The sequence below is a fragment of the Ciona intestinalis genome, chromosome 12, assembly GCF_000224145.3.
Source record: "Ciona intestinalis chromosome 12, KH, whole genome shotgun sequence".
In the NCBI taxonomy this organism is placed as follows: Eukaryota; Metazoa; Chordata; class Ascidiacea; order Phlebobranchia; family Cionidae; genus Ciona; species Ciona intestinalis.
The window spans coordinates 3,818,262-3,832,163 of record NC_020177.2 but is presented as its reverse complement, the minus strand read 5'-3'; the positions used below and the strand labels follow the sequence as shown (position 1 = coordinate 3,832,163).

Here is a 13,902-nt window from a genome sequence, read left to right as displayed (position 1 = left end):
AGAAAATAGAATGAAAAGGTGTCCCATCTTCCCCCACTCTACTATATATTAAACACGTTCCGCAATCTACTCTTTTCTCACGTGTAGTGTAACAACATCCCCGCAAAAACCGAGAGTAATCGCCGTGATGTATCACCAATAATATATCAACTGTTTATGCCGTAGTTTATAACAGTCGTCTGAAGTGAGACCTGCTATAACGTTAGCTCTAATTTAATCCGTTGATATCCCACCAAAACAAACAAGTCAAGCCATGCTATTGTACACTGACATTACCTGCTACACCATTCTCATCTACTGTAGCCCTTCAAAGTTGATGAATATAACTTGCTTTATCCTCGCATTGTCAGAAAATAGTCGTTATAAAACACGGGTGTTCTGTTTCATACACCTCGTGCCAGCTTACGAATTTCCACGTATGTAACTTTGTTGGTGAACTTGGCTTTTTATCTACCCAGTAAAACTTTTTTTAAATAAAATGCCCTAAGTATTACTAAATATATGACCTAAACCAAAATAGATGACACGTTTCCAATTACTCCGCTTTGAAACCTCATATTAGACACTACGAAATGAATGACCACCACCGTGAAGGGTATCAGCTAGTACAACGCGTCGAATTAGAATCAATTAGTTTAACTCTCCAGCTGCATAGCACATAACCCAACAGCTTGTAGTCTGGATTTCTCATGTAACGACAAGGCGCACGTTTCTGCAGGCGCCCGCATAGTAATTATTAGTTTTGAACGGGATTTACCGATACTGTTTCCTCGTAATTCGGCGCAGGAATTTAGCTTAATACAACTAACAATGTAAATATCGTAGTGTGCGGCCTAGCTCGTTCATACTTTATTAATTTTCTTATGAGCAAGTATTATGATTATACCAACACTTAATCAAGACAAATTAAAACTAATCATCTCTCTTTCTCTAATGAATTAATCGCAGCATAATTTGTTGTAGCTCATAAAATGTGTACTTACCGTAACCGCTGAATTACAATGCCCTAACATCGGTTTTAATTAAATCCTGGCTAGCTTAAAATACGATTTAGTTTTGTCGCTTCGACGTATAAGACATCCTGTTGTATTTACGCCGCTATGCTAGGTCTGCTAACCCACTGTAGCAATGCATTCAATTCTCTTCAGGACAGAGCCAGTTTGACCGGACTCTTATCTTGATCTGTGATATCCATGAAACCGGCGTAAACGTTCGTGGCCCCAGGACCACGGTGTGTTTATACTTGCTGCGCGCTTGGCTTGTGCCGTATACAACAGCATACCACTACGAATGTTGATAAATTTAAATAATTTACGAAAAGTTTAAATGATTTACATTGATTGATATACAGCCATTCGGTGTAACAGCTTTGGTCCTCGAGGAATTTACCCAACGAACTTTTTTTAGCAAAAGTTTAATATTGCAATTTATAGCAGGGTAGGGAAGATGTGACACACTTTTCATTCTATTTTCTTGTCCCATTTGGTAGTAAACATAGAACATTCAAAGAATTATAAAACCGTATCCTTACGATTCCCATAGAGTTATAGACCGTTGCTAGTTGGTTAAAACAAGATCAGGATATTTAAATAATATTTGCTGAAGATGTTCTACCTTACTCCACAGTATTACTATAGTAGATAGGAATAAATGCTGATTGTTTATCCTCGCGTAATTCCGACCTTTTATAACACGCGTGCCATATTTCTAACACCCAGTGCCCGAACGTAACATGTGTGCAACTTTGTGGGTAATTGTATTTTCACGTATGGTTGTCAAACTTGGACAACGCATTGGAGACCACTGGATTGAAATAAAGTTCCTTGCCCTGGGACTAATATAGCTACGCGCACAATGCTTTACCCGTCGTAGCACCCGGTAACATAAGAACCTTTGGTTTCGTGAGCGATTTAGCCACTGTGATAAAGCGCATTTATTAAACACAAGGGTTTTAACTTAGAGGTATGATTGCTAAATAATATGAAAACAAAAAAATACCCATAGAGAACAGAGATCACGATGCTGAATGTGGTGGACAACAAACACAAAATTGCATTGTAAAATAATAGCACAGCACACAAACATAAGGGTTCATATAAAATGATAAAAAATTGTCCCATAATAAAAGAAACTTGATCAAAAACAACAAAGGCTTCAGACGGGATGTTGGAAACAAAAATACAACTGCAATGTAAAAAAGGATAGCACAGCATAATGGAAAATATAAACCAAACAATGTTAAATAAAGTTCATCAAGGATTGTGATACCAAGTAAAAAAAAAATATATATCCCTTTGTTTAAACAGCATTTTCCGTCCCTTTTTGTTTTATGACTAAACAAATGTCTTCATGAATGAATAGATAAAAACATAATCATTTCTGTAAAACAACAACAAATTTTTTTTATTACATAATGGCAGTTTAATAGATCACAAAAAGTTAAGATTATCTCCTTCCAGAATCACCCAAAGGAATTTCTCTTTTATAAAATACTATAGTACGAACCAATATTAAACTCCTTAGGCAGGAAAAACCAAGGATTTTTTATAAAATACCACACTTTATTAAATTCAATAAAGCAAGGTAAACCAAGAGATTTTATCACACGATCATATTGCAACTAAAGGCTTATCAAAGGATAAAGTTTGGTTTATATGATAATAGTAAAATTTTTGGTGTACAATTGCAGGTATTAAATAAACTGTTATAGTAGGCTTAGTAAAATTCATATTATGAAGTGGTTATGCTATAATATATTCAGTAAGATTTATTTAGAAGTTTCAGTAACAGCAAATTAGGCAAAAAATGCAAAATAATGTAACAGTAAATTCAATAAAATAATGCCTTAAGAAGTAAATATAAGCTGAAACACCTATTGTAAAACAAATATATGTACATAATAAGACAATGAATCTCTGTTGTTTACCTAGTATAGGTTTTGCAAGTAACCACTTCAGTTTTTATGTAATGATTATTGACTATGTTCTTTACAAATATTTACAAAAGCCGAGAACACCTGTATAACAACAGTGGTGGCTTCGCCAAGTGAGGATAATTATTTATCATAATTCGCATAAAAGTCATAAAATGTTATGTACACAACAAATTAAGGTTAGGTTACCATTTCCGAAGATGTAGAGATTCTCTTTGCTCGGTTTCTTAACCTCTGTTTATATAAAATGTGGTAACGATAATTATATTAAATAAAGTAAACTCATTTGAAACAAGATAGACTGAGTATAACTGGAATTTTAAATTGATTACAATCATTTGGTTAAAGTGGATAAAACAATTCCAATGGTATGTCATTTATGACATTTATTAATGTGTAAGACATACTATGTACCTTAAACCAAACCATTTCAAATAAAGACATTTTTTATAGAGCATTTGAATCAATTAACCTTTAATTCTTGTTTGACAAATGTTGCAATATCTTTAGTATTGTGCCTTTCAAACCAGGGTGATTCTGATAGATTCGTTCTGTTAGATCTTGACCATTCTTGTGGCAGTGTCTCATCTTGTGTGAAATTATTTACTCTTATGCGTTTACCACTTGCCTAAAAGAAGAGTAGTATAATAACTTATATTCAAGGTTGGGAAATACATTCAATTGTGATAATATTTCTTTGCAGAATCACAGCAGTTTGTTTATACATATCATTGCCATGCAAAACAGGAGCCAAACTTAGGATGGTAGGGTGAGCGGGCAAGATCTGGAATTCTTAAATGCTTAAAAATACTATGAGAATATATATTACATAATTACTAATTTATAGTATCTGTGAACATTTGTGTTTTACAAAACTTTGTTAAAGTAAAATAGTAATTTTAACTTTGCATACATCACTTCCATCTGCATCGTATGACTCCGACGTACTTTGACGCTTTCCTAGAAAAAAAAACACATATAATACATTTTAAAATAATTTAAAAGGTTTGGTGCTAACACTCAAGTAACACATCCAATTCAAACGATTAAAAAAAAATTAATGACTTGATTCTCTGCCAGAGTAATGCCTTTGTTCTATTCTAAACACATCATCTTCATCCCACTGATTCCCCACGATTGCTTCATCTTCCTTTGCATCTGTTGCTCCCATTTCGCTTCTGGAATAAAATCAAGTCGGTTTTTGCTTTATTTTTTTAAATCGTGGTTAAAGTCTAATTTAAGAGAGAATTTATAATAATAAAACCAACATATAAAAACGATATATTCTTTTATTTAGTGCTTGTTGAGATTTCAGCATTAATTGTATCATTATACCTGAACGTCAAGTCACCTTGTGCAACTGAATAGTTGTGTTCGGTATAAATATCACCGTAATCCAAGACAAGTGTAGTTTCACCACCATTCCTTCAGAAAAAAAAAGATTAAAAGAGGTCATAAAACTTGATTATTCTTGTTTTACCTGGTTTTTGTGGAGTTCGTTGAACTGTTTGTATCATCATGCATAAACGCCAAATCACCTTCCACTACTGAATAATTGTGTTCGCTATAAATATCACTGTAGTTCAAAAGAAATGTGGTTTCAGCATTATTCCTCCAGGATAGAATATTTTGCTCGAAATTCGTACTTGGATATAATTGCATTATCTGCTCAATTACTCCGCCTATGAGATCATGATTACCAAAGTGTTTGAGGTTCAAAAGAATTTTGAAACTGTAATAAAGGTAAGAACAGTTAAAAACCTGTATTATGAGGTGGTGCTGCTTGTGGCCCAGATGTTAGGGGATCAGGAATGGTGAATGCTGCTAGTCTGCTACCATTGTCACTGTATGCGTCCTTGGCAAAACACTTAACGGCTCAAACCAAGTGGTAACTTATGGAATGTCAAAGTTGTTAGCCATAATAAAAATCCGGCTGGCAAGGATAACTAAGTCAAACTCATTCATTATACACATTAATAGCATTTAAAAAAATAGGTTTAAACAAAAAATATACAAGTTGTTAAAATACAAACTGCAACTTACATTATATTGTCTACTAACCAACTATAACTTTGGACTATCTTCATGCTACGTGTGGACAATGACATTAAGATATCATTAAATGCATCAACAACCTAAACATATAAGCATGGTTAGTACATTGATTTATCTTATTAACTCAACACTTGTCCTGGTTGATTTTTTTATTAAAAAACAATTTTATGTCTTAGTCACATTTTCAGTTATAGATCACAGCAAAAAGTAGATTCTAATTTGATGCAAAAAAAAACAGAACACATATGTTATACATTTACCAATATGACTATATTACCATACCAACACTTAGAAGAGGAATATAGTTTAAATAGAAATTACCTTTCTGTTGTGTTTTACATTGGTGTAATCTTTACAAAGGAATAGAAGAAATGGATGGCAGTTATGTTGAAACCACCGATGTCTGTTGTTTTTCAATGCAATTACAGTCTAACAAATTAGTAAAAAAACATATACATATATATATATATAAATATAATTCATAGCCTAATATGTACATTTATTTTCTGCTGCAACAGAAGTGTTATAGGCCAACTTCTAAAACGTATAAAAAGGGCCTATTGTTGGATTTAAAACACTACCATAGATGTAATAGTGCCTGGGATGACATCTTAATGTTTTTGTACTCCAGTTTTATACCTTTATGTACAAACAAAGTAGAGCCTAATTATATTGCATTTACCAAATTAATTATTAAGTTTTTATTTCTTTGGTGACCCGGATTTTGTCAAAAATTCAGAAAGGTTATACTTTCGAATGGTAGAAAAGCATTTGTTGTTTTTACAGAGGAAAACACTCACAGTAATGCAGTAAAGTAATGAAGGAAGAAGAGTTGAAACAAGCAGTTGTTCTTCTGTTCGTGTAAAATACTCTAATATCATGCCTGCGTATATTAAAAAAAAACTATTTAAGTCCAAAGTACTCTAAAACAATAAAACATAATATTAACCTAGGGAACTTGGTTAGGAAAGTAAGCTGTCCATGTTACAAGCATTTAAAAAAATAAGATCACGATATAAATCAACAATTGTTTTTAAATCCGTTCCATTCCTAATTCCCCCACTCGAGCATAAACAAAGTATGTATATAATAGTGTTATATATATAAATAATAATTATGTGCCTAAATTTTCAAGTAGTCCAGCTTCTATTAGCACATTTATTCCGCTTTGATCGTTTCGGTTAAATAAATACTTCACTGTTATCAAAACGCACAAGACCTTTTGTTTGTCACCTTTCAATATGCCCTGCAAAGTCAAAGTTTATTGGTTACCAAAAGTAACAAGGTTAGTTTGATTCCAAATAGGTATTTAAGCAATTAAAAAAAGCTTTAAAGTGGTGTTATATAAATACAATTACATATTGAACAAATGTTTACCTCCCATGCTATTCCCTGAAACATGTTTTCGTATTCCGGCCGTCGAACACGATTTACTAAATGCGGCTTTACAGTTAAGAATTGCTCAATGTAGTTAACATAAGGTTGACAAATGAGTTTTTCAAGCTGGAAAGAAGTATTAGTTACCATTGATAAAGTAGTATTAGTAACAATGATATTGTTTAACAGTTGAACACAAATTTTTACTGGTTTTTATGTTTCACCTGCCATGTTAATCCGCGTAGGTAAGAGTCGATTTGTGCTCGACGAACGTGTGTTAGAACATACAATTTTGATTTTAGGAAATCTTGAATGTCAGTCACATATGGATGACTAATGAAATGTTTCAGCTAAAGAAGCAGTAATAAGTAAAAAAAGTAATACACTGTAGAAACACACACGCATCACCTGCCATTCTAAACCACAAAGAATGAAAGTGTATGTAGACCCGCAAAGTTGAGTTACTGCATGATACATGGACTTCATGAATTCTTGCAATTCGTTGATAGAAGTTGGTTCAGCTAAGTTTTCTAACTAAAAAGCAGCAACAGTATATAAGTATTGACAGTATGTTTATTAGATTTATTACTAAAATATTGAAAATTTGGGTTTATAATATCTCCCGTTACTAAATCAAAACCAGCTATTAGAAAATTAGCTTGTACCTGTTCATCATTTGTCTCCATAATATCTATTTTCTTTTCTCATATGGAATCATAAACCTAGTACGACCTTTGGCGGAAAAAAACCTAGTTTCATTATTCAGTTAGAAAAGAAACGGGTAATAATTTCAGCAACAATTTCTTACTCTTTTAAACTTTTAAAAACGATTAGAACTCTATAAACAGTTTCTATACTAAAATAATGATCCGCATATACAAAGAAAATCAAAAGAACCACAAAAAAACGAAAATTTTTCATGAATCTGATTTAAGGCGCCTAATCAAAACGTGGCCGCGGTTTTGAACCAATCAGCGCTAAGTAAAAATAGAAATCGACAATTCAAATAATTGCAAGATTTTAGATGTTTTTATCTCCCCTATTCCAATCATGACTAGTTTTCGGCGCTTGGCAGGCGAAACAAATACGCGTTTTATACCGTTTATTGCTATGGCGGTCTGGCATTTTGACTCACTCACATTGTAAACGAACGTTACTGGGTTTAATGCTTGATACCATTATATGTGTCTGCGTACAAGACACTTAACAGTGGATTTTCCATAAATAAGTAATGGGTTTTCCAAAATATTAGCCATAAACAAACACATAATCACGTTCACAAAAAAGACAACAAACAATTGGATCAAATATGTATTCAGCAAACGACTTTATATTCACACATTATTCAGAAAAATAAAACAATGGATGATTTAAAACTTCATTCTTTCTTTGACTTAAACGCACTTTGGTACACTGCACCACAGGTTAAAGCAATTATGGTAAAACCTTGTGCCATAACACGTCCTCTCATCATGACTTGGGATTGCTGTCGGTTTCCCAAACGCATGTGCCTGAGCCCATTAAATAGGAAAAGCACAGTTGCTGACAAACCTAAAGGAACAAAAGGGTTGTCTTTGCAATGCTGAAGAAAATTTCCACCAAAAGACTTTTTCTCAGGTATCGTAATGGGCTTATAGTCTTCAGGTGAAGGAGGTCCTATTAGTTTTGACAATTTGCTCAGATCTTCCAAATCATCAGGAAGTTGCTTTAGGATTTCTTCTTTTGTCATTTTCTTGGTGCTTTCTGTTTGAACCGCCATATTTTTTATTTACTGAGATGACAAACCAAGCAATTCGTCAATTGGTTTGTACTTCCAGTTATCCTGATTAATTGTAATCAAAAGATCTTTCAGGTCTTTAATTTGCTGCTCTTGCTTTTCTGTAAACAATTCAAACGAAGAAATTAAATAAAGATGTGTATATATACTCATAATTTATTTACACTAAATTAAGGTTTTAACGAAACACAACTGTTAGAGATCATATATATTTTCTTCACTGTACAGTGTATACCCTATTTTCAAAATCAGGTTTGGCTTACTGTATACCGTACACCCAACTTTATACAAATTTTAACACCTATGACCTATGTTAGGCGCAATTAGAAAACAAGATTACAATGCATAGGCACCACAGACATTAGTTTGAAAACCATTGGTCTAAGGTATCAACAGTAATGTTTACCTTTTTCTAACTCCTCTTTAACTTGAGTACCTTTGCATGCAATATGTATAGAATGTTGTGAATCTGTTAAATATATTAAGTGATTAAGTCTGAAATGATAAATAATTCTGTAATACCTAAACAACATTGCTTTAACAAAATGTATAGACATAACGATATAAGCAAAACCTATTATCAAACCGAATAAAATTAAACTACAAAAGTTAAAAATGTATTTTAATTACCTTCTTCAGTTTGTTCCACAGCAGCTGGATTTGTTTTGCTGGATTTACCCGATGAGAATAACGACTTGCAAGATAGTGACGATGTCCCTGCGTTCCTTGACATTAAACCCTAGATAGTTGCCTGCCTATAATATTAGATATACGCTTATGCAATAACAGAGGTCAATATTGAAAACCGGAAGGGTCACGGGAATTACCCTATGTAACAACCAGTATTTTGAATACTATCGGGGTGGCGCGTTTCTAAATTAGTTATAAATTACTAACTTTAACAAAAATAAATAAAATTTAAATAAACAAATAAAATAAAAACACTTTTAACCACCCACTGAACGCAATAAACATATATATTTGCAAAATCCACAATCATATATACTGAACCGAGAGGTGGCGTCAAAGAGCTGTTAAATCAGCAAAACGTCAAACAGTCTAGAATTCTAGAAAATTGGCGTCGGTTTTTAACAGAAGATATACTAAAGTTAAAAGCACTTCCAATATCTATTTGTTTTTATAAATTGTTTTAAACAAGCGATCAGAATCGATTATGACTGATGTTTTTTGCATTTGTTTTTTCGTTTTATAACGACTGTCGTTTTGTTGTTATCGTCTATTCGTTGTTTAAAAAACTTTTATCTCGATGTACCCATTAAGATTAAAAAACATTATTTGTTAACTTATTAAACATGTCAAGACGTACGGCACAACACGAAGCCGAAATCGTGCTATCACCTTCAACTGTCAGCGAATTTCACGGTTGCCTTGCGGTCAAAATATAGCGAACGTGCGCTCATATGGGAGAAAGGAAATCACGCCTTTTAAAATCGCAGCGCAAAAATGGCAAAGCTTCCTGCTCAGAAAGCTTATACAGCTTGAGTGGCACGACCGCCGTTGTATAATTTGTTTATAGCTATATTGTGCACAAAAGAAATGGAAAGGCCTAAGTGTCCTTGTAAAAAGCTAATACAAATCATTCTTTAACTACACATTTATTCAACACTTTATAAGTACAACACCAACGTATGTTGTAACCCATATTTTAAAACGAAAGTATATGCTATAGCACTTTTAGCGCCATTTAAACAAGCCGATGACTAATACACGAGAGCGTTTCTTCAACGATTATTTTTACTCGCTGTAGTCAACACATGTAGTTAGGTTTATTAAAAATGACCTCTACGTACGTCATAGCATGAAGGTAAAGGAACCCACAAGGAGCGTCTGTACCACGTTTCCTTTAGTAATGATGTCCTAAACCAGAGATCATGATATAGTTTTCACTTAAAAATAGAAACCACCTCGTTACTTTTACTCTAAGTGTCCCCAAAATAGGAATAGCAATTTGCGGAACATTTTTCTCGACGGTCACTCCCTTGTTTAGCTTTCGTCATCTAAAGCATGTGGAACCACCGAAACGGCGCCGGCCGGAAAGGGCGCTGGTTTTAGAGCTTTTCTGAGCTGTTTCCTGATTTATTGCACTCGCCCCCTTTCTGTCTATCTCGAGTTGGAATTTCTGAACCTTTACCTTTCGTAAACTAAATCGGGAGTATTCGGCTGAAAATAATCGCCTAAAATAACAGCACTTTAACCTGCAACATTCTCAAGTCGAACAACTCGTAGTAATGTGACTGTTATTTGGCAGTGTTCAATTGTGCTACATATATACACGCTTGACGTTGTTTATATTTCATTTCTTTATTTTAACGACAATGAAACTTGAAATAAAAGAACAAAGAAATATGTGAGTACAACTTTATAGCACTGACGATGATTTCAACAGAAAATAAAAAGCATGTTGTCAAGTAATAACTTATTCAATAAAATCTTTCAATCCCACCTTGGTGTTTGTTAATACCTAAATTTAAATCGTGACTTCGACACGTTTTGTCAAAAACAAACTACAATGTAAGTAACCGTACAAAGAAAATGGTAACATACGCCCCCAAAACCGAAAGACAGCATATCGTTAAAATGTAAATAATACCTTATCTATTTGGAATTTACCAGCTTATTAGTAATATGTGTATAAAGTGGTAAAACAGCGAAAATTGTAGAAGTAAACAGAAGGTCCAGGGTTTTAAATTACAGGTAAGGAAGTGGTTTTCATTTAAAATGGAAATACCCACTGGCGCAAGAAACACGGAAGTGACAACAGAAATACAACACTGCAGTACGAACGATTAACTACAAGCAGCATCTGGAACTCATAAAAAGTTAAACTGAGAATCTGAAAGCGATTCTGGGTCAATTAAATGTATCCACCACATGATAAAGCTTTAGAGTGGTCAAAAACGTGATGGAATTGGGAATGTATCTGAAGGGTGGGTCAAAATCGGAAATTAAGAGTTTAAACTTGAAAACATGTTTCGGCGCTGCCCGGACTGCGGGTTAAAATATTTTACGCGTCATTTGCAGTTGGAAAGGAAGTGCTTGTAGCGACCTTGGCTATTGGGGTAAGTGTCGAGTGACGCAAAAGACAGTGATGCGCCTAACCCTTTCCTGCTTCCCGAATGTCGATCATCAAAAGTTGTCAGACTGGCATCAGGTAACGATCGTGACGTCATCACGCGTGCAGAAATCGATTTTTTTACAAACCGTTAAAATTTGATCATAACATGAAGGGTAAGCTACGTGCGCGTCAACGCCCTGATATATGAAGTTACCACAAAGCCGAAAACAACAAAAGATAGTCGCGTATGGGCCGTGTTAATCCCAATACGCGGCTTGAATACCAGATCTGCCTGTCGTCGCTGCTTCCCGAAATGCTAATCCAGCGTATCGGCTTAATCAGACCCGTATCAGCCGCAGACGTCCAAATGAATTAGTTCTTTTGTGGTCGGGTGGTTTTGCTGAAACAAAGGCCTTGTGTATTACGCACCGAGCCAGGTTATTTGTGGAAACTATGTCATTCGAATTCTTTCACTTTTGGGCTCGACCGCCGCGGTTTTAACGGCTCCCGGTAAACACGTCTCTTTCTTGAAGCCAATAACGTCATCAGGTTGCGTCATGACTCATTCAGACAGTAATTGCGGAAAGCCATTACGTAACCGAAAGAAACATTGGTTGTTGTTGGCCGCTTGGCAAATATTTAATTACCGAATACCAAACTCCGTTCCAACAATGTCGTTGCTTGCTTCAACCCAGTTAAACGAATTGAATTGAGGCAGCAATTTGCAATGTTTTAATCGCCCCTTTCAATTGATTATCGACTGTTGGTGCCTTGGGACGACGGCAAAATGCGTGATCTCAAGCCGACCTTCACCTTTCAGGTCGCCGAGCTGCAAGGCTCCTGTCATCAGGTATCCGCGCTCAAAATCGTCTTTCGTCACACGACCAGATAGATGAAGGCGGAAATCTGGGTCCTTGTTGCGCTTGAAGCGTCCAAGTATAGTAAGGGTGCCGTCTCGGTTCTGTACGATTTTACCCACTGCTGAAACCGCTGCTCTCCCGCCGGCACGATGTTCGGTTATTGTACAATAACGCTTCCACCATCTACAAAATACAATATGTTAGCATTAGGATAAATCAACAGTATTGTAATGTGATTCTTTTTCAAATAGAGCTCTAAACAACTTACCGGTTCATTTTGATTTCCCATTGAATCCCGTATGCATTTCGAGCCCATTCTTCCTCAGGAAAAAGTAACACTTTACTGCTACTGGATTTACCGGCGTGTTGGTGCAGCATTTTATGACACTTTTGTGCAAGATTCATATCATAATAGCAATTGTTATTTGCTTCATCCGACGAACTAGTCGTCTCATAAGCAGGCCAGTCTTTTCTGCCGCCGGCGAGCTGATCGTTTAAAACAGCTTTCGTCGTGTTGGCTTCAGAGTTGATGACGTCATCTTGGAGTGACGTCACCGGCCCATCGGGACAGACCTCCTTTGTGTTCATATTCCTTCGTCTGATAGGTTTCTGTCTTCTGTCGGGTCGATGCTTGTTACCGAGACATTGGCTTGTTCCTTCTGCGTCTCGTACAACGGAGGTTCCGTTCAATACTGAACCTTCGTGAAATACACCCATACTTTCTTTACAGTCTTAAACTTGCTTATAAAATATTTATTGCCTGAAATTTAAAAGAATCGATCGCTTAGAGATCGTTAAACTAGCTCGATAAAAACGAACACGCCTTGCCACTCTGCCTCCTTCTCTACTCTGCCAAGTTCTCTCGATCGCTCAAAGTATTTAACAAGCATTTGACATATGGGGCGACATAACCTTATGCAATAACCAACCTCAAGAAATGATTCGTTTTTTGACAGAATGAACTATTAGGCCGAGGTCGGCCACAATCGTTTAAAGTATCATGCGCAGCCAGAGGCCCATATCTGGCTATCGACCTTTCTTTATCTGTGTGAGTAAAACCACGGCGCTTGCGAACTCTACCCGAATCCTGGATATCGCTTCCGCTCGACCCCGGCCACAAGAACAAACGTGTTTCAATTTTCAGAGAAGCTTAGGCCGCTCTTCTACCCACGTCACAATCGATTTACGTCACTACTCTGCGCTCGGGTGCGCGTGCATGGCTAACCTGTGCAAAGGGTCGGATACAATTTCGAGCGAGAAACGAGACGGTATTTGTTTGGATCTTAAGCTAATCCAGCAAAAAATGAAGCAAAACCATTTGCAACGCAAGACACCTCAGTGCATTTGGAATTCCTGGCTTCTATAACTAATTATCTATAGTCCAGTACTTCGAAATGTTTCTATTTTTAACAGGTCAACTTAAAGTTTGCTAATATTCACCATGCTTGCTTCACTGCAATATCATAGATCCTAACATGGCAGGTAATACAAACACATGTTTCCTGAATATATCTCCCATACTCACTCAACCGCATTCTGAACACAATGCGACGACTGAAACACCTGCTGATGATAATACCTCGACCAGCCTTTTTCTCTTCGCTCACCGCCGCTATAGTTCCGCACGCGACGCGAATATGTTCGTGTAGCACCCTATACTTTGAACGATCAGTTCATTTTTGTTGTTGGCGCACGCCGCTTTGTGTTAACAGAAATTGCCTCGCTGTTGCGTTCGGGGCACGGATTCATTTTCCGTTTGGCTGGCTACGTGTCCAATAACTGAACTGGCAGCTTGTCCCTACCGTGATTCATCATAAGCCAGTTT

At 35.8% G+C, this 13,902-nt stretch overlaps 2 protein-coding genes and 1 long non-coding RNA gene across 10 annotated transcripts; all 3 read right to left on the bottom strand.

Moving 5' to 3' along the window:
* Positions 1 to 1,897: 1,897 nt before the first annotated feature.
* On the bottom strand, positions 1,898 to 7,250 carry LOC100186637. 8 transcript variants are annotated; one of them, XM_026836905.1, is made up of 16 exons: positions 7,173 to 7,191; positions 7,030 to 7,113; positions 6,773 to 6,898; positions 6,589 to 6,714; positions 6,365 to 6,490; positions 6,110 to 6,233; positions 5,788 to 5,870; positions 5,309 to 5,416; positions 4,976 to 5,067; positions 4,413 to 4,664; positions 4,268 to 4,357; positions 3,998 to 4,110; positions 3,846 to 3,892; positions 3,405 to 3,560; positions 3,122 to 3,166; positions 1,907 to 2,379 (listed from the first exon to the last, which is right to left on the bottom strand). In XM_026836905.1, the coding sequence occupies exons 2-16, from the start codon at positions 7,048 to 7,050 to the stop codon at positions 2,374 to 2,376; spliced, it is 1,515 nt and encodes a 504-aa protein (XP_026692706.1). In that variant the 5' UTR covers positions 7,051 to 7,113; positions 7,173 to 7,191; the 3' UTR covers positions 1,907 to 2,373. The 8 variants fall into 8 exon arrangements, 7 of the variants coding, with proteins under 7 accessions (XP_018669911.2, XP_026692708.1, XP_026692707.1 ...); XR_003396409.1 differs by having other exon boundaries at positions 1,898 to 2,379; positions 4,284 to 4,357; positions 7,030 to 7,248; XM_018814366.2 differs by having other exon boundaries at positions 1,903 to 2,379; positions 4,994 to 5,067; positions 7,030 to 7,243.
* A 410-nt stretch (positions 7,251 to 7,660) lies between these two features.
* On the bottom strand, positions 7,661 to 8,957 carry LOC100184257. The gene is made up of 3 exons (XR_001974998.2): positions 8,772 to 8,957; positions 8,548 to 8,610; positions 7,661 to 8,242 (listed from the first exon to the last, which is right to left on the bottom strand). It is a non-coding gene; the product is annotated as an uncharacterized LOC100184257 (long non-coding RNA).
* Positions 8,958 to 10,880: 1,923 nt separating this feature from the next.
* On the bottom strand, positions 10,881 to 13,604 carry LOC100181880. The gene is made up of 2 exons (XM_002130526.4): positions 12,346 to 13,604; positions 10,881 to 12,260 (listed from the first exon to the last, which is right to left on the bottom strand). Exons 1-2 carry the CDS (start codon positions 12,792 to 12,794, stop codon positions 11,963 to 11,965), a joined length of 747 nt encoding a protein of 248 aa, XP_002130562.1. The 5' UTR covers positions 12,795 to 13,604; the 3' UTR covers positions 10,881 to 11,962.
* Positions 13,605 to 13,902: the final 298 nt, after the last annotated feature.